General features: G+C 29.5%; 6 protein-coding genes across 10 annotated transcripts in view; 2 read left to right on the forward strand and 4 right to left on the reverse strand.

Annotated features, from left to right (window-relative positions):
- LOC106789428 (potassium voltage-gated channel subfamily KQT member 1-like) overlaps window positions 1-4,153 on the reverse strand; it is a 25,526-nt gene extending 21,373 nt beyond the window's left edge. Inside the window, exons 1-2 of one of the 3 annotated variants that reach the window (XM_014753615.1) lie at window positions 3,992-4,153; window positions 3,076-3,413 (exon numbers count right to left, since the gene is read on the reverse strand). The gene's annotated coding sequence lies outside the window, so the exon portion shown is untranslated. Of the gene's footprint in view, window positions 1-3,075 lie in introns of all 3 variants that reach the window. The other 2 variants (XM_014753614.1, XM_014753613.1) reach the window with 2 other exon arrangements.
- A 2,298-nt stretch (window positions 4,154-6,451) lies between these two features.
- Window positions 6,452-7,561, forward strand: LOC106789404 (UPF0428 protein CXorf56 homolog). The gene is made up of 4 exons (XM_014753570.1): window positions 6,452-6,663; window positions 6,740-6,896; window positions 6,982-7,210; window positions 7,298-7,561. The coding sequence occupies exons 1-4, from the start codon at window positions 6,543-6,545 to the stop codon at window positions 7,442-7,444; spliced, it is 654 nt and encodes a 217-aa protein (XP_014609056.1). The 5' UTR covers window positions 6,452-6,542; the 3' UTR covers window positions 7,445-7,561.
- A 14-nt stretch (window positions 7,562-7,575) lies between these two features.
- On the reverse strand, window positions 7,576-17,698 carry LOC106789403. Of its 3 annotated transcripts, none has more exons than XM_014753568.1 (10): window positions 17,481-17,698; window positions 16,534-16,754; window positions 16,311-16,439; window positions 12,382-16,139; window positions 12,040-12,277; window positions 11,769-11,946; window positions 11,496-11,687; window positions 10,853-11,389; window positions 10,554-10,781; window positions 7,576-10,477 (listed from the first exon to the last, which is right to left on the reverse strand). In XM_014753568.1, the coding sequence occupies exons 2-10, from the start codon at window positions 16,725-16,727 to the stop codon at window positions 9,407-9,409; spliced, it is 6,525 nt and encodes a 2,174-aa protein (XP_014609054.1). In that variant the 5' UTR covers window positions 16,728-16,754; window positions 17,481-17,698; the 3' UTR covers window positions 7,576-9,406. The 3 variants fall into 3 exon arrangements, with proteins under 3 accessions (XP_014609054.1, XP_014609053.1, XP_014609055.1); XM_014753567.1 differs by having other exon boundaries at window positions 16,299-16,439; XM_014753569.1 differs by lacking the exons at window positions 16,534-16,754; window positions 17,481-17,698 and having other exon boundaries at window positions 16,290-16,398.
- Window positions 17,699-18,040: 342 nt separating this feature from the next.
- On the reverse strand, window positions 18,041-19,776 carry LOC106789397. Its single transcript, XM_014753558.1, has 5 exons — window positions 19,420-19,776; window positions 19,184-19,344; window positions 18,966-19,107; window positions 18,646-18,767; window positions 18,041-18,569 (listed from the first exon to the last, which is right to left on the reverse strand). Exons 1-5 carry the CDS (start codon window positions 19,556-19,558, stop codon window positions 18,126-18,128), a joined length of 1,008 nt encoding a protein of 335 aa, XP_014609044.1. The 5' UTR covers window positions 19,559-19,776; the 3' UTR covers window positions 18,041-18,125.
- A 251-nt stretch (window positions 19,777-20,027) lies between these two features.
- Window positions 20,028-20,669, reverse strand: LOC106789398. The gene is made up of 2 exons (XM_014753559.1): window positions 20,481-20,669; window positions 20,028-20,355 (listed from the first exon to the last, which is right to left on the reverse strand). The coding sequence occupies exons 1-2, from the start codon at window positions 20,556-20,558 to the stop codon at window positions 20,131-20,133; spliced, it is 303 nt and encodes a 100-aa protein (XP_014609045.1). The 5' UTR covers window positions 20,559-20,669; the 3' UTR covers window positions 20,028-20,130.
- A 1,827-nt stretch (window positions 20,670-22,496) lies between these two features.
- On the forward strand, window positions 22,497-23,698 carry LOC106789396 (protein big brother-like; the record flags this gene model as incomplete). The annotated part of the gene is given in 2 exon segments (XM_014753557.1): window positions 22,497-23,141; window positions 23,504-23,698. Coding segments are annotated over 2 exon segments (402 nt in total), but the record flags the coding sequence as incomplete, so codon positions are not given.
- Between the last annotated feature and the right edge of the window lie 3,878 nt (window positions 23,699-27,576).

A 27,576-nucleotide genomic window follows, 5' to 3' on the forward strand; every position in this document is an offset into this window, starting at 1 on the left:
TATATAAAGATGTATGAATAAAACTTTAATAATACATTTACGTGAATCGAATCTAAAATACAATATCATCCCCGTGAACAAATTTCGTATCAGCATTTTATACAAAGCTTATCTACGAAGAATAAAAAAAAAAGGATGCATATTTATACGATAAAAAGCGCCACCCTTATATCCAACGCCCTCCCCCTGCCATTCCAATTCCTTAGAAAAAGTATTACGTTCAACATGAACATCGTTGTATATTATACATTTGAATACAATGCGATCATCCAAGGATGATTTATTTTTCTACACACTCGATTTACATTCTATAACTTTTCTTTTATTCAATGGAGTCACACACACACACATAACAAAATTTACATTTATTTTTTTCTTTAAAACTCTCTTTCTTAAAAGATATTATTATTATTAATATTATTATATTATTTGTTCTAACATTTTTTAGGAAGCTCAAAATTTTCCGATACAAATATTCTATGCAAATGTACTTAAATTTCAAAAGATAAACTATTATTTAAAAATTAGTATTAAATATTAAGTAGTACGAACACAGAGGAATCATTTATATATGATCAGACATCTTTAAGTAGTATAAGAAAAGGTATTCTTATATATGATCAGACATTTGTAAGTAGTGTAAGACAAAGTGATCAGACATTTTCAAATTTCTACAATTAATTGATTTAACAAATGAATTATTTTAATTATCTCTCTAATTAAGTATTATTCTTCTGATCTAATTAATCAAGACCCTAAAAAAATATACTTTAGAATTTTTTAATCATAAATCATATAGTTACTTTTTTTTTTCTTTTATTTATACCACTGAGAAATATTTCTAATAAGATAAAAGAACAAAACAACGCGTTGCATGATTCAGGATAATCATAAAAATTTCGTTGGTTCTTTCTACCCTTAATAGTCGATAATCCGCGTTAACCAATGGGGGTTACTAACCTGAAAACATCGTGAGCATTTCGTGAGGTTTTTATGTATATATATTCCGTAGTTGAAGTTAGAAAGAACTGGCGAAACATTTATCCCCCTTTAAAGCACTCCTACCCCTTTGCCACCCTCCTATCAACTTTTTTACTTCTTATCAAACAACATCGACCCGATTTTAATCCCTTCGTGTATAATCCTCGTTGTACTTTTAACCATTTAAGAACGATTCTAATGGAAATTGTAGGGTTACAAAAGCTGCTAATTACATCAACTTCGTTTAAAAACAAAAATACATTTTTTCTTTCTTTCTTTCTTTCTTTCTTTCGTTTTTTTTTTTCTCTTTGTCTAATATATTCGCATTTTTTTTATATTATAAAAACAAATACATATATTGTACTTTGTCTCGTTGGAAAAATTTAATTAGAAATATAGTAAAAGAAAAATATGTAAAGTACACGTAACGAATATATCTATATAAAATATTATTTGAATTGTTAATAAATGTAATTAAATTTTTCAATCATACACAGTGATTTTAATTATATTAATATAATATTATGATGTGTGTGTGTGTGTGTGTATATATATGTGTTTATATATTAATATACATACAATTACAAAAGCAGATGATTATATCAAAATGAATATATTATAAAAATAATATTATATTTATATAAAAATGTGTACTGATTATATTTTTTCTTTTTCTTTTTTTTTCTTAATGTTTGTATAAACGCTTAATAAGAAGATATAAGCACGCAAATCGATAATATGCTGATGCTTTATGAAAGAAAGTTTACATAATTGAATGTGCGAATATAGTAATCGTGAACTCTCTCACATTGGTATCTTACCACCCTGCAAACGTGTAATACAACGATCGATTTTAATAATCTTTATTCGATTTGTAATGTCGATTGAATATATATTTTTAAACGACCATTTAATTTCATTTCATTCAATTATTTATAGAGATAAATATATTGAAATATCATTTGTATCGATAGTTTATTCAATGCAATTCAATCTTTATCAAGTATCATTCAAAAATATGAACGATATTTAATGTACTTTATTCTAATTTAAAAGAAAGAATATTATTCCAATTCGTATAGTTATGAACAACAAAATTAATAACAATTATTTAAATATCTAAACAAAATTCTAAAAGTTATGAATGTGTTTAAAAGGAATGCATGAACACGAGCCTTTGAAAATGAAATTTTTTCTGTCTGAAATCAATAAATACGAGAATGAAATTCCACCATTTTTCTAATATCTTTTTTTTTTATATATAAAATAAAAAAAAAATACTTTAAAAAGTAGGTTAATTTTTTGTGGAAAAAATCGGGAAATACATCTTGTCAAAGTAGGAATTATCTATCATTCTTTCGGTTATGGGGAAACACGAAGGTGTAATTAGTCGCAGGGTGTGCCTGTCTGTTTCACCCACCCTCATCCACCTCTCCTATTTCCTTTTCCTGAGGGTGAAATTACCAGACACACACAAAGAATATCTATCTTTGCATCGTTCTTGTCTCTCTTTTGTCTACGACATTCAAGATCAGCTGTTTATCGTACGTATTTTTCTTGGCTTTCAATTTTATTTCCTGGCCTTTTACGAAGGGATGGAAATGAAAGTAGTAGAAACGTTAAACTAGTCCGACGAGACAATTAAATAGAATTTTTTTTTTTGTTAACGTACGTACACGTTTATTAACAAGATGTTTAAACAATTTTCCCAATATAATTGCATTAATCTATTTGTGAATTTTGATTAGAACAATGATGGATTTATTATTTAAAGGAAAATTATTTTAATTGATCGTTCGCGTTTTGATTTTCATTTGAAATGGATTCCTTAGATTTTTATGAATGAAGTTTTATAAATAGTCATTTACTATTTTACATTAAATTTCTGTCTATTTAATAAAAACATTGACAAATGTATTTTGAATATATAAAGAAAAAAAAGAAAAATGTGAATCATCACATTCCAGTGGTTGTTTAACAACGATAATACAAAAATAATAAAACTAAATTGAATCCTATTTCGATCTGTAAACGATATTCCCAATTATGTAAATAGAAATGACTATTAATGAAAAATAATTCTCGAAAGTTTACCTGTTGCAATGTGAAACTCGAGAGGAGTATAAAGCTGGGTCGATTGGATGTAAATGTCGACGACTTCTTCAAAGTGTTGTTAAAACGATTTCTTCTTCTTTTTTTTTTTGTTTTATTTAAAAAGTTTTCACATTTGTACAATCGAATAAAACATTGAAATATAAATCATCTATCATTGTATCGATGTAATTAACGTATACCGTAAAATGTTTTTTTTTTTTCAAAATGATCTTTCAATTCACGTGTCCGAATATAGAGTCATAGATTGATAACACACAATATCAATAAAATAAAACAAATCGAATCTTCAATGAGATCCCAGACACACGTGTTTCCATCTACGCGTGTGTGACAGCGTTGTTTATCAGCATGCGTGCATGCTTAATATGCACGCATTAAAACAAAAAAAAAAACAAAAAAAGAAAGGAAGAAAGGGAATAAGACAAAAAGGGACAAAATAATAAGGAGAAATGAAAAAGGAAAGAAAGAAGGAAGGAAGGAAGGGCACCTATCCTTTCTCCCTACTCATTCAACAATTAATCCTTCACCAGTTCCTCCTATTCCTGGTGTTCCTGCGTATTCCGTCTTTGGTCACGCACGCACCAATCACGACAGACGACGACGATACCAATAATAATAATAATAATAATAATAATAATAATGACAATCCACGAGATATTAAATAAAGTGTTCTCGAATACGCTTTGTGTATATTTAAAAATAAAACAAAAATGAGGAAAAATTAAGATACCGCAAACGCGCGCGAGGGGAGAGAAATCGGTGCGGAAGAGAGAGGGAGAGAAAGAGAGAGAGAGAGAGAGAGAGAGAGAAAGAGGAGGGAATAAAAATTGACGACGAGGACGATGGACGAGAGGTTACGAACGGGCACGCGCGGACGAGGTTACCGTAAACGTACCGGCGACACGTAGCCTTTTATACCGAAGAGAATAAGAGGAGACTATCGAAGAGAACTCGTCCTGCGCCGCGACGAACAGCTCCTGTTCGAGGTAACACGCGCGCCTCGTATTACTGCGCATACACCGCCGCGCATACTGACCCCCTATTCGTTAAAATCCTTCCCCAGCATTGCCAACTCACGCGGACCAATAGTATTTATTTCAATATGGCAGCCCACTGGGTTATCTAATATGGCGCCTATTTTCGAATTATTATCTCATACTCTTATCTTTTTTTTGTTCCCATTCTTCTTCTTCTTTTTCTTTTTTTCTACCTTTTATCTTTATTTTTATTCGTTCGTTTGTTTTCTTTTTTTTTTATATTTAATTATTGTTATTTAATATTTTTATTTTTCTTCTAAGATTATATTTTTCTCACGGAAATGATCTCTTGATAATCGAGATATGTTAAAAATGTTAGGAAACTGATCGGTGGTGGATGCGTATACCTAACAATAAGGTCGTGTCACGTTATGACGTAAGCGTATGGACGTAAATACCATGAGAGAATAAAATTCGATATGCACAGTCCGCCATGTCAAGGACTTTCCTATATTCGATCTCACTCTTTCTTTCTCTCTCTTTCTTTCTTTCTTTCTTTCACTTTTTTTCTAACGTTTTATGATTCTTACCTGCGCCAACGCATTTTACCGATTACGTTTTATAGATAAACTTTTCAAAATCTTTGATTTATATTTATGTTTTGTACTCCAGAAAAAAACTATCTTCTGAAATATAAAAAAGGGAAGAAATTAATTCGTGGTTTAAATTATATTAGATAGCATATTTGCTCAGTATATTTACATACACCTGCATCAATCTAACGAGACTCTAATTAAACCTGTTCAATGGCATTCATTGATCTTAAAATTAGTATGATGTCATTTCCGTTGATTATTGTAATATATTACGATGATGTCAATTCGTTGATTAGTAAAGAAAGTTCCTTTCTATTTGTCGATGATGTACCTTTAAATTATCGATCACTTAATCTCGATTGGTGCTCAATTAAAAATGGCGGCCAATCAAAAACAACTGCAACAAATTTGAACATTTCAATTTATAGTTATCGAACATCTGTTTTTTTTTTATAAATACTACAATCTTTCGCTAAAATATTTGTATTATTTATTATCAAGCACATTTTTTTGTGTTCATACTATTACTAATATAATTTAAAAATGAATGAAAAAGATTTTGAAAAGAATATACGCCATCTTTAATTTGATCACGTAATGTCATGTTCCTTTCACTAGTTGAATATCCGCAGACAGTTTACGAATATTTTATTTCATAGTTTGTCAAGGACACAAAACCACACCAGGGATAACTCCTACTTGATCGATCAAACCCTTGCGACCAAGTCGCTGTAATTTCCCGTATTTACGATTTCAGGGTAAAAAGTTTATATGATAGATAAAACAGTGACATATATAAATGCGTTTAGCCCACACACAGCCACAAATATTCTATACAATATCAATAGCAGATTTATACGTAATTATAAAAGCCCCTTCAAAAATGACAATGGAAATTTAAATTATATTTATAGTATATGATTTTTATTTCAATATTCTATATTTGTTGGAAACAAAATAATTAATTTATTAATTTATTTTAATAGAGAGTTCCCCAAAAATGATGGTACCATCTAGGGCCTCATGAAAACCAAACCCAAAATTAATAATTATTTATTATTCATATACTATATATAAAATAAAATGTTATATATAATAATGAAAGATTATTAACCTATAAAATATTATCTTCGTTTTATCTTTTTAACCCCATTAACAATTTTATTTCTTTCTCTTCTTATCGCAATCGATTTGATATCACATCTTGACCTATAAAAGCACATTTAGTAAAGTAATCGAATTTAAGCTTCACACGATTAAATGGATGATTAGAAAATCAAATTAATATTAACGAACCTTAATTAGTTAGTCTAATTAATACACTATTGTATGAGTTTCCATTCAAACTTGTGTTCCTCTTTTAGATTATTGTTGCAAAGATAAAATAATCGAATTTCTTACTATAGATATAAATACTCATCCAGGTTTAAATTCTATTTATTATCTAATAATAATTTTTGAATGCATTAATAATATGTGCTTTAAAACGTGAATGACTTGTAAATGTAATTAACAGGTCATGAGTTTAATGTTGATAATATTTACCGACCAAGATAAAGTTATATCGATAATGTAGAATTCCATACGAAAATTGATACTTAAAAAACAAATTGTGTTTTAGTTTTACCAAAAATTTGAATTCATAGCACAAATTTAAAAACAATTATTATAATAGATAATTTGAAAGAATTTTTGTTTTAATTTACACACTCTTTATTTTACGCATTGCCAACTTAAAGAAAATATAATAAATCGATTGCAGCACCATCTGCAGTATAAACTAACAGTGTGTGTACTAATGTCTGTGTTTGTGTATTTCAAAGTTGTTATTTGACATTTTTATTTGAATAAAAGTAATATAAAGTGAAAGAAAATGCCGAAAGTAGTTTCAAGGAGCATAATATGTTCTGATACAAAAGATCAAGAAGAATATGGCGAAGAAAAACCATTACATATTTATTATTGTTTATGTGGTCAAATGACATTAATTTTAGGTTAGTTTTCTGCTGAATTTTGTTGTCATAAAATTTCATATAAAGAACAATTATACAAAAAATTATTATATTTTAGATTGCGCTATTGAAAAACTACCATTAAGAAAAAGAGATGGTGCAAGGGTTATTGATGGCAGTAAACATGCACATAAAATGACCTGCGAACAAGATGAAGTCGTTTACCTTAAGCGTTCAGAAGGAATAGAAAAACAGTATCGACAAAAATGTAAAAAGTATGTATTACTTCATTATTGTTATAAACAACCTACATATATAAAATATTTTTGTATGATTAATATAAAAATTATGGTCATACAGATGTGGTCTATTCTTGTATTACAAACATGATCTAAATGTGAACATAGTGTTTATCGTAAAGGGTGCTGTGATAAAAAGTTCTGGAGAAGGTCCAATGACCGACATATATAATCAAGTAGCAATTGAAAAACCTAAGAAGATAATGGTTACCAAACATACTAAAAATATGGGTAAATTCAGTTCAGTAACCGTATCAACGATAGACGAAGAAGAAGATGAGATCGAAGCTGTAAGTTGAGCAAACTAATATTTAAAATAATGAAAATATTTATCCAAATATAATTGGGACATTTATAAATGAAATTTTAATTTGTAGAGAGAAGTTGCTGACTCGTATGCAAATAATGCAAGAATCATAGAAAAACAATTAGAAAGAAAAGGTATGAATAAAAGAAAAACAATACCACCGACGGAAACAAATATTAAACGGACGAGACCGAGAGGGACTTTATTAGATGTATAGTTTTCCAACAATTTGTCCATATCGCAGTAATTTAATTGAATCGTTATAATAATATTTTTCTCTATTTATGTATTTATGTCTATTATGTTATACTCTTAAATTAAGGTATATATATATAATCATTGGTATAATTTAATTGGTAAATATATTTTAACACTTTTAGATGTTTATTAACATTACATAAAAGTAATTAATATACAAATGACTAGATTATAAACATTGCATAAAAATTTACATTGCAAAATATAGATTAGAATTTAATAAATAAATATATATTAACGTACAGTATTGTTTAAGGCGAAGCAAGAAATTTCTTTTTCTTTTGTATGTTTTGTAGATATGTCGATGAAGATAAAAAAAATTATATTTTTCTAAGATAGTATATAATAATCTAGGAAAATTAAATGTATATTTTCATTCGAATTAACTTAAGTCTATATAATAGAACAAATATAATTATCCATTTATTTGTTTTTGTAAATAAAACTAAACGATCAGAACAGAATTTTAATATCTTCATGTTTTATCTATTCTGATCGTTCAGCAATATAAGTAAATAATGTTCGCAAAACATAACTTAGATCAAAAAATATCACATACAACGTTAAATAAAACTGCGTATCTTTTTATTAATTATTTAATTTATTTTGCTATAGTATATCTTCATCGATCGACAAAATTAATACGAAACTGAAACAACATAATGGAATATTAAAAAATTTGTATACAATATGTGACATTTCCTTACCATTCTAAATATTATTATTGTATATAGGAATACAATATATTTCCTGCATTCTAAATGTTATATAAGTTCAAAAAAAAATTTTCAATCAATGAAATAAATATACATTATATATAATATATATTTATAGACTATGGCAATATATTTATTAAGAAGACAAAAAATTCGATCATAATTTGTCGTTTTACAGATATACTATAGAAATAAAATCTATGCTAAAAAAAAACATATATGTATGTAGTAAAAAAGAAAAAAAAACAAAAACAAAAATGATAAATATGGCTCTATTCGAAAATAGGGAAAAGGATTAATTTTTGCAACTACCTAAAAATATATAAGTTGATCGTATCATACCTTATCTTTGATATAGACAGAAAATGTAGTTGCAAACATTTAAAATACGTGTCTCTACATGTGATGTGTGTGATATATGAAACTGTTGTTTTTTGTCAAGCTTCATCCGATCTTTGAAGATATTCGTTTATATAATAAGTATTATAAAAAAAAAACAATAAATAAAAATATTCAAATTTGCTTATCGTTAGCAGCAAAAAAGAAAAAAAAGAAAGTTAATTAATTAATAATTGAAAACTCTTCTGAAAAAGATATTTTATAAAATCACGATCTTTCTTCTTTCGTTCTTGTATTTAGAATTAAAATCTAAGATGTTAAATATGGTAATATAATTGTGACCACACTGTTCCACAAACAACAGGATAATTATTTACAGTGCTGATCAAGGAAATGGAAATTATTTTATATAGAATAAAAATAAATTATATATAATAGTAATTTTGTCATCGATAAACGTATGTCAAAAAGGAATGCGATTAAAATATTATACATACATATATATATATATAACGTCTGACCGTGTATACGTAGTAATATTTAATATTGTAACAAAATCACATGCTATAGAGCCTGTAAGAACGTTGTATGCATATGCATATTAATACGCGCACACGCATAGACGTATCATCAAGTGTGCATTTAAATTGTGCCTTAATATATATATATATATAATTTAAATTGCAATAATCTATCTTACATCGAGCATGATTCGTTTCATTTATCACGTTCTTAGCTGCGTTAAATGACTTCTCTATGCGTGTTCATTATTATTATTAATATTATAGTATTAATATTATTATTAATATTATTATAATAATATAGTAATGTATCTTAGAAAAAAGATTACATTTCCATATGCACATTTAAGTACTTATCTGAGATGACTTAATGTCCGTTTTTTTAAGTATAGTAGGCTCATCTTTAAGAAACGTGCCCGATCTAGAACCCACCGTTAGTTGTTTAGGAGTCTCTTCGGTATGGCACTTAGTTTTGATCTTATCGTCGTTGATTTTGGAAGATAATTTTTTATTAACAAGGATCGGTTTATTCGGTCTATTAGTGCCAGATTTAGGGGATGATTTTCTACTCGAATTATCCGATCCTTGTTGATTAGCGCTGTTGTCTTTCTTTTCTCTTTTAATGATCGAATTAACCATAGCAGTCGATTGTACAGTTTGCCGCATATTCATTATCCGACTGGGAACATTATTTATCGACTTACTTGATATATCCGGTGTTTTGGCAGCATCCAAAAGATTCCTACGTAAATTTGGCGAACCGTGATAAGCGTTAATAGCTGCTGCCCTACTTCTACTCGCTGCAGTTGAGTTCTCCAAAGTTCTTGGTGGCCTACGCGTTACCGGTACCGGATTTTTCTGTTGCATCGGTGATATATTCTTCTTCGTTCTATCATAAATTTGAGTTTTATTTATATTCTTTCCTAATGTCGGTGATAATTTTTGTAATGGATTAGATTTAGGATTGGCTGTTATTTCTGTCATAAGACTATCGGTAGACATCGATGTATCCATTTTTTTAACATTTTTCTTTACGATCGTAGGTTTGTTTTTAGATTCTGCTAACGAATCTACTGACAATCCAATCTCCGTGCTTTTCTGTTTAAACGATGGCGATTCTGGACGAGTTATACCGCAACTTTTACTTATAACATTTTTCTTCTTGTTCGGTCTGGCCATGTTAGATTCTGTCAAACTATCAGACGACAGTGCCTTTACGTCTTTCTTTACGGGTAACTTTACTCTCGTTATTGGTTTTTTCTCTGTCACTCGTTTTGTCGCCGGACTAGACGTACGCGATGAATCTGACGACGAGATCGTAATTTTTCGTCTTTGTATTATAACTTTATCTTGACTCACTGTAGCATTCTCTTTTGGTACAAATTTGGTTCTCGGTTCTAAATATCTAGACTTTACCTAAAAATCATATTAATTAATATTATTAATATAATAATATAGAAAAATATCATATATGTTATTAATATTCATTTACTTCTATTTTATTGGGCCATGATTTAGGTCGACTTGGAGGTACATCACTCGTACTAGGTTTATTATCCTCTTGCAATTTTCTTTCAACGGGATCGCTTTTTGGTTTATTTAAAACTTTGCGCGTTGGCATTTGTTTCATCGTTTTGTCGTTGTGCTCGGATATAGCCATTTTAACACGTTTCAAATCTAAATTCCGACTCGCCGAACAACCAGACGATGTCTTTGATTCCTTTGGAGAATATAATACAAAATATAATAAATTTAATTCGTTTAATAAAAATTCATCTTTAATTACTGTACCTTCAACAAGTTGGAATGCCTTGATTGACATTTCGACGTTTCGTGTGGTAAAATAACAAGACAAGCTAATTCTTGAATCCTACGACGAAGTTCCAAATCCATTTTTAACCACGTCGTTGATCTCGCAGCTCTCGCTGCTTCGCGAACCAAACATTTTTCAACGCGAACTTGAATTTTCTTTAAAAATTCAATAAACAAAGGACCCCATTTCAGCTTGGTCTGAAAATTATCCGTTTGTAAGGGCAATAACATTTTATGCAACCTGGAATAACTTTTACACGCTTGTTCTGGTGGTAAACGTTCTGCCGCGGATAAAAAGTTATCCTCCAAACGGCTTATGTTCCACGTTAAATCCCGACCAAGCGATTGGAAATTTTCATTGTTTAATATTGCCGCAAAATTGTCGGATAAAAATTTCAACGTAGTTTCTAATAAATTTGAAACCATTCTGTAGACCGGTTCTGCCCAGCGTGCATTTGGCAAAGTTGCTAACAGCTTATCACAATCCATCATAGTTTGAAGTACATTATCTGTAGACTGTGTGAACACAGTAAAGTAATAAAATAAAATAATTTATAAACGTTTATACAAATGTATATTAAAAAGAATAATTATTTATAACATTGTGTGTTGTTATACGTACCATATGTACTATATGTTGTAAATAACATTTTTCCATTAATTCTCTCGGAAGGGTTGCGAATGCTTTGCATGGCCATATTCGTACAAAATGTCTTGTTACCCATCTCAATGATTTACGATATATTTCATCCAGACCATAAGCTGCTGCCAATGGCATACATTCCAAAACTCCAACAGCACACACTTGACAAGGCTAACAGTTTTATAAATATTATAGTATCACATATATTTAATATTTAATTATAGGAATATGATAAAAAATAGTAATATTTACTTTATGAAAAGAATGACAATACTTGACTTTAATAGTATATCCGATAACTTCTTTAAGACCTTCTAAACAAAGCATATCAGCCAGTGTAGCTAATTCAACGATGCTTATGGAATCTGGTATGTTACTTTCGCCGCTGTATATGTGACGTAGCGCAAAATTTACCGCGTTGTAAGAATATCTGTATAAAATCATTTTCAAATTAATATTAATCTTGATATATATTTTAAATTTTTCATTAGAAATATTATTAAATGAGATAATATCGATGTACCCTTGTAAGGAAATTACATTTCCTGCGCTTTCGATCCATCCACCGCTAAGTATTGCAGCAAAATATTGACAACGAGAACTTAATATACATTTATGGGCTCTAATACGTTCTCCGGATACGTCGATCGTAACGTCCGTATTAATTTCTTCCGAAAACATTCTTAACAAATCTTCACCCAACCGATTGTGTGGTTTTCCTCCAGCCAAGCTTGATGTTTCTGTTTCCTCTGTACTTCCATCTACATAATAATATTTTAATAATAATTTTCAAATTATTATATTGATATATATTATATATTATAGTATAATAAATATAATATATAGTAAGATAATTTGTACATACCAGCTCCGGAACGTCCCATGCTACTTTGCATGCTACTAATATCGCTTTCAGAAATGATACCTTCAGCTTCCCCGTCTCTCGTTAATTCCTCAAGTGGTGATTTTTGTTTGGATGGTAACGAAGTACTCATGACAGAAGAAAATACTCTAGAGAGAGTTCTAACAGAATCGTTGGCTCTTGACATAACTAATTTACTTTCTATCCAAGATGTTTCTGGAATACTACTACTCATACGATATACAGCCCTATTTTCCTTGGGCATTAAATAATCAGAGGTATGAGAATGTCCAGATGTTTCTGTTAAATCAGAGAGCCTAACGAATTTCGAACTAGGCTTTTTCTTATTCAATTGTAAATCCTTGACATCGTGATTAACAACATGATTATTCTTATCTACTTTAGATACAGACGTATGATTGTTATAAGTCCAATCCGCTTTTACATAATCTGGACCTTCCAACTCGCATTCTATCTTCTTAATAGTCTCATTTAAAGATTTATGAGTTTCTAATATTTTATTGCCAGTCGAAGGAATAATTGGATGTTTGTTAACATTAGTTTCAACATCTCGGCTTAATAAATCCGATAATTCATAATCACGATTATCGCTATTGGGAGATGGTCCGCTGCCACTGCTAATGTCAAATGTTTCACTTTTACGTGTTTGTCCATTAGTACTTTCCGTACATGTCTTGCCCCATCCAGACATATCTGAATACTCGTCTTCGTATATTTTTGTATCGTCATCCAATGGCTGTTCTCTGTCGTTACCTAATTCCTTGTATTGTTGATATTTGATACTAGCACGTAATTCTTTATCGATTATTTCTATGTGAGAATTTGGAGGAGTATCCTTTATATCATACGCCAAACATTCTTCCGTAGACGTATCCATGTTATTATTAGAATTACTTTCCAATTCGTGAAACGAATTTGAATTTTTATTATTTGTTGATTCACCTCCTGCAGCATCACTGAGAGAATGACTAGAAGAACTTTGTTTAGTTTGCATCTTCTTCAAATCCCTTTGATCCACCGACAAGCTATGCGCTCGTTTATGTTCTTTTTTTATTATTGATTCCTTGTTAGGTGCTTGTCCATTACCATTGGTACTTTGTGTTTTATCGATGTTCCATGAATGACGTTTCAAAACCGATCGAGAAGAGGATAAAGTTCGTCTTCTTACTATAGGAGAATCCGATTCGATGAACATGAAAACACCGCGTTTGGGTTTTTCTTTAATCGATTTAGTCGAATGTGAATCTTGATCCTCTTGAAGAGTAGAAGAATTTTCGTTGATAGCAACCTCGTCTATTTTCTCTTCGATACGTTTGTCGGTGAACGAAGATAAATTTCTTTTATGCATCGTTTTAGGAGGAGGAGGAGGAACACTTTCGGTCGTCTTTTGCGGATCTCCTAAATCTATGAACATAGAGAATATATTTTTCTTATCGACTTCCTCAACATTTTTATGATTCGTATCTTCTTTAACAACCTTTTTATTCTTTGGAAGATCATTTTTATTCGATATATCGATATAGAATTCGCAATAAGCTTTGTCACTTTTCTGTGCTTCTAATTTTTTACTTTCAATATTTTCTTCCACCGGTTGTTTCTCTTCTTTAGATTCTACGTTATTTAAATTGACGAAAAAACCTAAACTACTTTGCTTCTCGTGGCTGTTAGATCTTATTGAATTTTTAATACATTCAGAAGTGGAAAAACTTTGAGACATGTTAGTTATGGAACTATCTCTCGTTGTTGATCCTGATTCACTTTTTGTACAATCGCTCATATCTACAACCCACGCGGTCATGGAAGAAGACATTCTTGATGGTTTATCTTTAGTATCATCCATAATAACAGAACCGCCAGATACGATAGGCGTAGATTCCGTTTTACGTTTTACGATAGGACTATCCATAGGTTTGGTAAAATCTGATGTGCTGACCCCACCAGAAATAATTGGAGCAGTTTCATTTCTTTTAGTTTTTCTGATTACATCTACCAACTTAACATTTTCTATATTACAACCTACAGTAACTGGTAAGCTACTGCTAGACTTATATGCACTATCGTCGTCATCGTAACATTGCAACGTCATTTTATCATCTGTTGTTTTATCCGTACTGGTATACAATGTATCGGAATTGGCAATACTATTTTTTTGCGCAAGATAATTATTTTCTAATAAATTTTTATCAATTTTAGATTCGTAATTGTCTAAGGATAAATATCCTGAATGATACTGTTGCATATTTGTAGCTACTTTAATATCAGGAGTAAAATTATTTAATACGTCATTGATAGGTACAGCCGTTGAATCCGTAGTAGCATTAGAAATCATATCACTATCTACACGATGTCCCGAATATTGTGGTATGGCACTTTGAAAAACAAGATTGCCTTGTCTACGTTCGTATTCTTGTCGTAACACGGAAAGCTTATCATTCGAATCGAGTTCAAATGTATTTCTTCTTATTAACAAAGGTTGCTGTGCATCTCCAGTTGTATTTTTATTAGTCTCTTTAGGATCCTTCGAATCCTCCGTCGTAATATCCAAACGTACATTTTCATCATTTTTTATATCACTGTTTACATCTACTTTATCTTGAGAATTATTGATATTTGTGCTATTATCAGGACACGGCGAAGCATGATTGCTTTCACCGCTATCTGCTTCTTTTATTTCTACAGCTAATGACTCTTTGTTTGTACCCTTATTCGCGTCGTCTTTGCTTATTAACATTGAGTTAATTTTTGTTATCTTAGGTATATCAACAACTGGTTGAAAGTATTTAGTTATTTTCATTTCCGGTTCAAATTCAGCAATTTTATTACATTCGTTTTGTATGTTGGTTACTTTAAATGGACAAGTAGTAAACTTATAGAATTGATCAGTAGCAGTACTTTGCGATAAAGTCTGTGCAAAATCAGCGGAAACAGACATATAAGGTCGTGTTGCATTTGTACCAGTTTGTACATCTTCTTTAACGTTAATATTTAAAATTTCCACTTCGTCGTTCAAAGAAGACGCGTCTATGAAGTAATGATTACTTATATTAGAATTACTGCATGCCGATGAACGCGTGAAATCAGTCAATTTGTGCTGTACTTTCTCTGCGCATGAACTTTCCACTTGAGTACAATTATCATGTACTTCTTCATCTTCTAACTTTTCGAATACTTTCTCTTTACATTCGTCAATATCTTTTGGAACAGATTCAGAGATCTCATTTCCTCCCTCGCTTCCACAATCCGATTCATAAAATGGATCACCAAGAACTTCATTTTCGTATTGGGTGATCTCATCGTTATGCAACGTTACTTTTTTAGGATTTTCTATCGACGAACCAGACGAATATTCATGTTGACTATTCATAGAAGAGCTCGTAGCACTACTGTCGTTAATAAGGTAATCCATTAATGCTATTTTATGTAAATCTTTTGTACGACGCGAATCACCATAAGTAGTTAAAGTATCATCGTGTTTGCAATCAATAGCAGGTAGATTGCCTTCATGATCGGTTCGTGTAATACAAGCTGAAAGCGTTGCATCAATAGTCGAAGTATATGTTGGTAATTGAGATTCCTCTAAATCTACATCCAAATTATTTTCTGAAGTTATTGTTTCAAGATGATTAATTGAATCAGCCATTTCTAATGACATTGGATTTTTATTTATCACGACATAGCGTTTCTCGACTTTCACATAATGTTCAGTTGTATTGCTCGTTGGTGACCATATTTTATGTATTCTGTTGAGATCAAAATAAATTCGATCAGTTATCATATATCATACTTTCTTTTTTATAAACGAAAAATATTATTTTGAAAAGAAAAAATATATAGGAATAAAATCTGGTACGAAGAATGCTTTTATTAATATCAAATAAAAAATGATGTACCACTATTACTTAAAAGAAAACCTTTCACTGAAATCTGATCCATTATTGAAGTAAAAGAAACTTCTTATCGGTGGTTTAATAGAAATATCACGAATAAATACTATTGGTTGCCATTTCTCTTGTAACAAATCCAAATTAACGTATAAAGATCTGTAAAATATAATTAAACATTTTATAAATATTCATACGATATTAATATTTTTTTTCTTTTTTAATTTATATTTTTCTAAATTAACGATGTTACCTTAAAACATGTTTAGAAATTTTATGAATATCTTTATCGTTAATTTTATCCCCTCGACGAATGTGCAATTTTTGAAATTGCAAAGTTAAAGGAAATTCACATCTGTTCAAAGTGTAGAATGATTGACCTTGTAACAATTGTTGTACTCTTTCTATATTTCCATTTTCCTTGCTGTCTAGCTTTTTTGCAGCCATGAGACATATTTATTTATACTTGTTTACCTTTAATTTAACAAAAATATTTAAATTATTAACTAAGTTACTTTTTTATTTATAATATCACTGATACACACACACACACACATACACACACATATACATAACGTATTATGCGTATAATATGTATGTATATATACTATATTATACACATTACGTACATATAATTACAATTTATTTATTAGTTTAAATATTATTTTAAAAATATACAATTTATATACATATATAAATATTCATTTGACTTAATTTAAATACTCATTTAAATACTTGCCAAACAAACGCACATCTGCTACGCAAGATTAAAAAACAAACAATATTTGAATATGTTCTTTTTTTTCATTAAATTATATCACACAATTATACAAATCAAATATCCGAATATAAAACGTTTATGTTAAATTATAATAGAATAGAAACGTATGACGAATTTAATTTATTCCCGGTTTAATCATTTTTAAAGTTAGAATCTAAGAATATGGGGGCACCGACGATTACTGTCAATTTATGGCCACTGTCATTTTGTGCAGATAGACGTATTTAAATATTTTCAATGCTAGAAATAACATATCCAAGTTTATCCCGGAAAATTCGAATTGTAATATCTTATTTTTCGTTTTATTAATTGGTAGTAAAATAAATGGAGGAAAGAAAAATAAATACGAAGTATCTTAAAGATAAACTTTAGATGAGAATTTCTTAATAATTTATTGATCGTACGTCACACATACGCACCTCGCATTATTTTATTCCAGATGCAATGACAAAAAATCCGTGAATTATCTCGACGATATTCAATGTCTACCCTTAAAAGCATCTCATGAACAAAACCGTCAAATCTTTCGATTAATTTCTTTTATTTATTCGTATAATAAATCACCTATTTCTTTGTTATCCTAATACACAACCGCAAATTTGAGAAATGACGATCCCAGTTCCGAAAACATAATATAGATACCAGGAACCATCGCTAGATGGTACTGGTTACTCTCACCGATTACAAATTTCAACCAATCGCGTTGATAGAAAATATTTGTCAACCAATCGAATAAAAGATTTAGATATAAATTATTATAATCAATTCTAATATTATTTTTAATATTATTTAAAGTTTGGTAACAATGTCTAATATGTTGTCAGGGAAAATAATTTGAATTTTAATTTATTGTTAATATTTGATTGCTGGAAATAGTTTTACATTTATTTATACAAATTTGATTGTGTGCGAAAGTACAAATAAACACACACACATACACACAGAGATGTTATATATATATAAGCATTGTTTATAAATATTCGATATAATGTATGTGTATAAGATGCACGTGTGTTACAATTGAAATTTAATCTAAAAATCGATTAAATGATTAATATATTTTTTCATTTAATTTCATAGCATACTATATTGTCGTACTCCTCGTCGTCTTGACTAGTCACTGATGAAAATGATGAATTTTCTTGATTATTCGATTGACATTGAGGAAGAGGTTTCAACCAATCGCTTGTAACAATTCCCGTTTGTAAATGTTTTAACATTATTTCTATATTTGGTCGTAAGACTAGAATCGTTCCTTTTTTTAAATTAGACTTCAAAAATCTCCAGATTTCAATTTGTTCTGATTCCGATAAATAAAATTCAAAAGGATTATTCATGACTACAACGTCACTAGCTTTTACCACCTCTGGTGCATCCTCGATCTTTTTGTGTAAGATTTCAATCCTGTCGTTCATTTTGTATTGATTTATAATGCTATTTTGTAAATCACAAAATTCTTTATTCATTTCTATACCAATTATTTTACTAGCATCAGTATAAACGTATGCCTGAAAAACGCATATCATTTTGTATTAACTCTCTATATGATTACGTAAAATTAATATTATTTATTTTCTTACTTACGCCGTACAAAACTGCACCCAAACGTGATCCAATATCCAATACCATTTTACCTTCTAAAGTAGGTAATAAGGTATTAAATATAAAATATAAAGCATCTCTTGACATGGAATGTGAAATAAATACTAAAAAATACATAGTATAAATACATTAATAATATTGGATTAACCCCTTGCACTATAATTTAATACGAAGAGCTGCATGCTGCATTTGATGCTATATTTCTTGCTTCTTATATTTGGCCCATAAGATTTGCAACGAGTAGAACGCTTGTTAGAGTGCAAGCGGTTTCAGATAAATATGTTATAATTTAGTAATCTTACTTAATGGTTTAATATCCCTTGATCCACAATTGCAACAATAATATTTTTGCAGTTTTCCATTGTCTATCAATTCATTCATATCGTCGTCGTCATAAAGAAATTCATCAACGTGCAATGTTACATTAGAATCGCAGTCTGAATTCTGTAATAAGTGAATAATTTGAATGAAAGATTAGAAGAACACACATTAGTAATGTTAATTAAATATTTATATTTACTTCTCCTTTTTTAGGAGTTTCTATATGTTCAGAAGGTAATATTCCATTAAAAGGAACTCTCTTTTTTATATCATAAGCTATAGAATTTAATAAGAACACTGGATCGTCTATAATAGCATCTTCCATATCTTTCCTTAAATCATGTGTAACTGCGCGTTTATCTAAATATTTATAACAAAATTAATAGAATTGTCAAAATAAAAAATAATACAAATAATATATGAAACTTTACAAACCCGGTCGACATTCGAATATATTTTCCATAGGTTTCCATTCTTGCAAAATAAAAGCAAAAAATTGTTCCTGATCCTTTTTGTTTAAATTTCTCATCAAATCGGTGAATTGTTTTTTTGCATTTTCTAAATTAACAGCCATCTTAAAGCATAATAATAATAATAATAATTTATCTCACGTAAATGTCTTTTGAAAAAATAAATTATTATGTCAAGATTTTTTCTATAATAATTTTCAGTTAAATAAACAACGTTTGTTAGTCCTCAAACTACAAACGCATTTCTCCACGTGATTTTATTCAGTTCGATGACTCCACGTCTAGAACACGGGCATTTAAACTTTTAAAGGTTATGTTATACGTCTTATCTGATGATCTGAAACGATAACAGCGCTATAATTATTCAATATCTACAGATGATAATATCGGAATCTGACGTATCAATTGATACAATTATTAATTTCAAATTTTGAATTAACAGATGGCGCCATTGTAACAATCTTGCTTTCGATATTTGTTAATCGATAATTGTTAATCGATAATTTAGATTTGTTATTTCGTTTTTAAATAATATAATGATAAAATAATAGGACGAATTATTAGCATCAAAATGATGAATATTTATTGCTGAACAATCTATAAACAAGTGATACAAGGTACAAAAAAAATACACAAAGTATTAATTGATTAGTAATTATTTAAAAAGAAAATGATTTCAATGTACTCTAATACATTTCGATTCCTGCCACCTTAATCGTTGATAATCATCCTTAGCTCGTTTTCGATACATAATCGCATTAAGTTTTTGTAAAAGTATAAAATTATCCTTAAGAATTCGTGCTTGTCTTTCACGTTCCAATTGTGCGCGTTTCGCATTAAAAATAACGTGAGATCTACTTTTAGGTGGGCTCGTATCGATGGCTGATTTAACTTCTCTTAACTGTAAATAAAAAGTAAAATATAAAAAAGAAACTAAGAGAAATTTTTAAAAAGAAAAGAAAAAAAGGTTTGTCGACTTAAGTTTATAATAATTTCAATAAATTAAATAATTAATTGATTACTAACCTTGAAATGATATTGTTTACAGTGATCAGTTTGATTGGAACTCATTGTCTTGTAAGATTGCTTCTGAATCAACGACATTGCACTGCTTCAAATATTCTTCAGAAATGTTTATTCGATATATTCGAGAAAGTACGAAACTCTAACGAAGTTTCTCTGGCAACGAGAACGTTCTTCTCTCTATCGATTTTAACACGCACATGTAAACTTTCGTTCAAACACTATCGCATTGTAAGTGTATAGATAAATGCATCATTACTTATAATAGAAAACCAAATTCTATAGATGCATATATTAATTTTGCTAAAAAGTATTGAGCTTACTACGAAAAGGATTGAAAATTTCTGAGCCTACGATAAGGTTGATTGAAAAGTCCTAAACTTGAGTAGTACATGCCGAAAATTTTTCAACCCTACTAACAGTATGCTTTTTAAACATGTCAAGATTTTTCAGGGTTGTATCAGAAATACATACGTAATGCTGTTATTTTTATTTTATTAAAATATATAAATGTGTATATATAGAAAATATAAGATTATCTCTAAAACAATTCTATTACAATACTTATTGTTATATGAAGATAAACTGTAACATGAAAAATCTTAACAACAAAATGATTTATTTTTTATATAAACAAATTAACGTTTACTGTGCAAATGATTATATAGTGTTACCATTTTCCTTAAGTAGTATATAATATAATACATGTCCTTGTATGTAACGTGATACGGAATAGGAAAAAGAAATGAAAGCAGCTTTCGTTGGAAGAGAAGTAGAGTGGTGTATGAGAAGGACAAGGGATAAAAATCCGGGGAGAACGAGCCATGTTTTGTTATGCTGTCTTTCGAGTATCGTTAGGGGGAGATGATACGTTCAATGGCGTTTACTTACTTACATATGTGTAAGTATAAATCTTCAACTTATACCGAATACAACGTATGCATACTCATGTGTGCGTAAATGTATATAATACTTGTATATAGTATATGGGGTATACATATGCAATCCTCTCGAGTGTATTTTTTTTTTTAATCTTAACGCTGAAAGGGACAACTAGGATTGGCGAAACTTTCGGACCAATCGGATAACCCAAGAGGCGGGGAGAGATATAACGCGAATCTTTTTTTTAAATTTATTTTTGGATACATTCAAGAGGAACTGTTTAAATGATACATTTCAAACACAGTTATGATATTAAAGGATTTAATCGTTTATTTTATAAGTTCTTATGGGATTTTTTTCAATTTCATTTCTATATATACAAGCCTGTCACAATGTTTTAAATGATTTATAATTTTTGAAAAGACAAACTTTCACTTCTCTTTAAAAATATATTACCGAAGGTAGAATAAAAAAAATGTAATCGTAAACGTGTTAGAAACAAAAGTAAAGATAACAGACAAGCATTGTAGGTAAGCTATGGCCTTGAAGAAAATCCTGAATTCAATACATTAATATTTAGAAAAAGTTTTCTAAACACATTTCAGTAATATCGAAAGAAAGATTGTACGAACATTTCTACCTAAAGTTTAATTATACATATAAACTACATTAATATAAATAATATAAATAATAATACACTCGGTGTATCCGAAAAATTATCTGGCCAAATCCTAAACAATTTACGTTTATATATAACATTATTATTTTCTTATTTTAGTGTATAAAATACGCTGACACTGTTTGACCGGAAAAAGTCTTCAAACACACACACACACACACATCATGTATATAAAAGGTATATGATAAGGGTAATACCTGTGTATGGTGGTGTGCATGCGTATGCGAATGCAAAGATTGGCTAAATAAAAAAGCTACTATATAATACAATACATATGTATCTAAGAACGATAGGGAGGGATGGGGGGGGGTAACATCTACTAGAGATTTCACGAATCAGGAAGTAGTTGAACGGGGAGGGATTGATAGAGGCTGGTCGGTGGGCGTGACTTAATACAGGCCCACCGAAACTAAGAAGGGGTCTTTTTCTCTCTAAACTTGTGTCAGTTTCCACTGGGACGTTGTAAAGTACGGATCTCTCTTTTATATATTTATATATAAAATATATATTATCGTATTATATATTATCAAACATAAAACGCGGTGATATAGCGTGTATTTTAAAAAATAAAAAATAAAATAAATTAAAACAACACACATTTTCGCGATCCAACAGATCGAAAACAAAAGATATTTGTTTGAGTTTTGTTTTGTTTTTTTTAAAATTAACGCGACAAATTTTCGAATAGAATCGATCAACCTACCTACTTCGAAAGGTTGGTTCCAGTTGCATCCCAAATTTTCTAAAGAACGAATAGAAAAGCCAGAAGTGGTAGTAGTTGGTGGGGGCGGCGGCGGGGGGGAAGTAGGTAGATAGGTTCAGAGAGAAAAAAAAGAGAAGAAGGAAGAAGTCACAAGTTAAAAAGAAAAAAGAAAGTGGGGATAAAAAGCCTGTGAATGTACGCCGAAAAAATGATGCACGCCATGAGCGAGCACGCTGGCGGTGCGACCGGTCTCGGAGTTGGTGTTTTACCATTCGATGCAATGGCTCTTTACGAACAACCAAGACCTCGTTATACATTAAAAATGCCACGCGTTGTACCAGATCAGAAGGCCAAGTTCGAAAGCGACGAACTATTTCGAAGACTCAGTCGTGAAAGCGAGGTAAATCATAATTCAATTTATTTTTCATACAATTCATTATTATATATTATAAACAATTTTAATATTATATATATTCAAAACGTTAATATTATAACATATCAAACTGTATTATAAATTCCCTTTAATTCAAATATATATATATAGATTTCTTTTTTTTTTTTTCATTTAATTAACGTTGAATATTTGTGTAAATATTTATGTAAACTATTCGAATAATAATCGTTTATAATTGAATTTAATAAACTCGTGTAGAAAGTGATTCGATTCGATACACAAACCTATTTACAATTATTTGTAAATATCTCTATAAATCTATATTATTATTATTATTATTATTATTATTATTATTATTATTATTACAGGTAAGGTATACCGGATATCGCGATAGGCCGATGGAAGAACGTCAAGTGCGTTTTCAAAATAGTTGCCGTGAAGGCCAAGTCGACATAGCATTCGCAGCAACCGGAACTAATCTACAAATTGTTTTTGGTAATGCTTGTGGTAATTACCCTCCCGATAGAAGAGAGGATTGTGACTTTGATAAGGAACACGGCAAGGTAAGATTTTTCTTTCGATTATTTTATATTCAATCGAATAAATTCAAAATTATAACGCGAGAGATATAAATCAAATCAAATTTTATATACTTAATATAAATATATTGATCTTACTTTGAATTATTAAACAAAATTCAAATATTTATTGACCTTAGTAATACAACAATAATCGTTTACATATCGAAGAAACAACAAAATTTCATACAATTGTCTAGGAATATTAATTCTAATATAAAAACATATTATTTACATTTTTGTATAAGAATATAAATCGCGTGACTTTAATTAATATAACTTAGATCAATTTATTGAACAATGTAATGATCAATTTTGTCTCATTTTGTGTCAGGAATTGACCTAAATTCTTTCGGTAAAAGATTTTTCACGTTTCCCTACAGGGGATCTGTTTCTATTCTGAATTTAACTGTTGAACCATTCTATTCGATGTCCAATAATTCACAATGTTCACTTTCTAATACTACAAATTGGTTTTGACCTATTTTCAAAAACGTTTTTTTCATTATTATGTTAGAATTCGAAAAAGTCTACGAAATCGGCGCCGTAGGATCGATTCTATACAAGTTTTCACAGAAGGATATCTACTTTTTCGTCATTTTCTTCCTTCTTCTTCTCTTTTTGAATTTTTTTATTATTGTCAATGTCTCGTTCATTCTTTGTCCTTGTGTCGAGGACGAAATATAGTCAAAGGGTGGGAGAAAACATCCCAACTTCGCCATTGCGATCGATAGTTGTCCCTGGACCCGCCATTTTCTTTCTACAAACTACATTGATTTCTTTTTTTTAAGATACTTCAACAAATTATTTGATTAACACACATCGATTTGATTTTTATTCGAATAATTCCTTAAATTATACGCGTGTATGTATGTATGTGTGTATGTGTGTGTGTGTGAAATATTAAATAATTATTTGTTAGATTTTTTTATTCAATTTTATTTTGAACATTTTAATCAACGAATAGAATCGTTCTATTACGTTTTATTTTTGTATTAATGTATATATATCAATTGTATTTGTTATTTATTTCAACATATTTATTTTTTTGCGGAGGAGTTTTTTCTTTATCGTAAAATTTAACTTATTGTTAGTTAGTATTTCGGTATAATGGAATTAATGTGTTCTTTTTTAAAATAAGTTTATTCCGACAGAATGGAATGAAATATCCTTGGAAGATTGAACAGTCAGTCTCGTTCGTTAATTTGGAAGCTCGTAAATCTACTTAGGTGACACACAAGGCGCATTCTTTGAACCGTATTTTCGAGTGTTGTATCCTCAGGTCATTTTAAAGTCTAACACAGAATCTACTTTTACATCTATTTTTCTCTATTGCATTTCGTTTCATTCTCTTCGATGCAATCATTGAAAATTATTTAAACGAATTTTAATCAAAAATTTCCAATTATCAAACAACATCCTTTTCAAATCTTTTATCATATCGTTGAATTTATGATCAAAACAATATTTACGTATAATTATATAAAAAAAAAATAAAAGAATCTAATAATATATTTTATTAATTAAATGATTATTTAGTAACACATTATAAAACACACATTAGTTTTTATAAATATTCAATATTTGCAGTAGATAAGAAATAATTCTATAGAAAATAATTATGAATATACAAGGTACTTCAAAAGAAATTATTTCGTATTAATTTTGTTAATTAATCGTGTGAATCGTTTGAAACAAACCCCCCCCCAAAAAAAAACAAACAAACCCCAATGCTTTAAAGTTAGTATTTATTTATCATTAGTAAACAAATTCGAGTATAAAGAAGAGTGAGTATTTATTTATGGTGTTTGCGAGAAATGATTAATTAGATATTCAATTGGTACTTTCACTCGTTAACTACGAAGGACCTTTTTAAATAAGGAATCGTAGGGCACAAATCTATTACTACTCCTACTACTATACTCCTCTACGTTTTGTTTTATTCGGACAATGAAAGTAAAAGAAAGAGAAAGAGAAAGGAAACGGCAGCATAAAGAACTGCGTAGGGCGACACGTGCCCTTTCGAGGTATTGTCTTCGGGTTGCCCTTGTCGAGGTACAGTAATTACGCATTGAGATTTCTGATCTTTTAGATGAGGAATGATATTATCAAAATTGTACGATCTTTTTTTTTTTTTTTTTTCATATTTTCAATATGTAAAGATATAAGATCAAAATTGTTCTGATTTAACGAGTTACTTCTCATTAGAGGATTTATAAAAGAAAAAAAAGAAGATAAATGAACAATTAAAAATAATTGATTGATTCAACGTTCATCAATTTAAGATTTGATAATCGTATTTTTTTATCTGTGGTAATTGGTGGTCCATTTTTGTTTTGTATTAAAGTGGATTGAAATGTTTTTTCATCACTCACGTATAGTTTCTTTTCTTTCTTTTTTTTAAATAGGTAGGATAAAAATATACTTACTCATATTTAATGTTAAATAAATAATTATTCAATGATACGTTTAACAAATATTATTTATACCAAATTTGTTGCACGAATATTATAATATAGAAATCTAAAACCTATAACACAACAACTTATATTTATAAAATATTACACAATTATTTAATTTATATATATATTTATTTATATTTCCACAAAATATTGGATAAAGAGCACGCGTACTAACGAAAGAAAAATTTCTCTATAAATTTTCCAACAAAAATGTATACAATATAATTCCGTAAAAAGAAGAAGAAGAATCTTATAGAAAATAAGCAATTCTCTCTCGTAAGATTTTATTGCACTCCCCCAGGATGATGGGGGCCAGGTTCTCCTTCGTTCGAGAGAAAAATTCAAAGAGTTAAACAATAAAAAATAAAAATACAATAAAATAAAAGAGAGAACACACCGAGAAAGTATTGTTCAACGATTTTCCTTTTTCCTTTTTATTATTTTTTCCATACTGATCATAGCAATTTTTATATCTTCTTTTCTTACTTTTTTTCTTCTTTTCTTTTCTTTTCTTTCTGACCTTGCCTTTTCTATGGGGGTATTTGTGTGTTGTCCTCGTCCTCCTCATCGGCCTCGTCGTCGTCGTCGTTGTCGGGAAGGGCTATCACTGACGAATGTTCGCCCTTTTGTGCAGGAAGTGGACCTTGCACAAAAAGGTACCTTTAGGTAACGCCTACCGAAAAACAAAAGAGTATAAAACCTTCGTAGCTAGCTAGCTAGCTAGCCGGTCGTTTATCTCCGTACAAACGTTTTCAAACATATTGCTGTTCTTCTTCTCCCTTTTCAAAGTGTTCTCCCTCATTTCTAACACATACAAGAATACAGGAGACACATACAAACATATATACACACACACAGATACAGGACGGTGGTCTAAAAATTGTCAACCCTTTTCCTCGTAACAGATCCGTATTACGACTTATGACTTATATATTTCTTTCCTTCTCTATTTCTTTTTCTTTTTTTTTTTGTTGTTCTTTGTTTTCTTTTTTTTTTTTGCATGTCATACAAACCACCACCACCAATGCAAATTAGATCAATGTGAGAAGAAAGGGTTGACTTTTACCAAGAGATACGCATCGTTAACGGTGTTAAAACGTTACAGTTTAAATATCGGCTACTATTATTTGCCGCTAATGGGTCACGCCCAATACGGACATGATAGAGAGAAAGAGGTGTTAGAAAAACAAAACAAAAAATAGAAAAAGATTCTTGAATAAAAAAAAGGAAAGAAATAACGTAGATCGCGTGAGAACGTATAACAAGGGTTCGTGAAAAGGTATATATATATATATATATATATATATATATAATATCACAGGAGGGTTTATTTTTAACTTGTACGTTGTAATTTAGTTGTACTTTGATTGTATATAAATATTAATAATTATAAATTAATAT

Source organism: Polistes canadensis, unplaced genomic scaffold (assembly GCF_001313835.1).
Source record: "Polistes canadensis isolate GaletaPanama2010 unplaced genomic scaffold, ASM131383v1 scaffold_182, whole genome shotgun sequence".
NCBI classification, from domain to species: Eukaryota; Metazoa; Arthropoda; class Insecta; order Hymenoptera; family Vespidae; genus Polistes; species Polistes canadensis.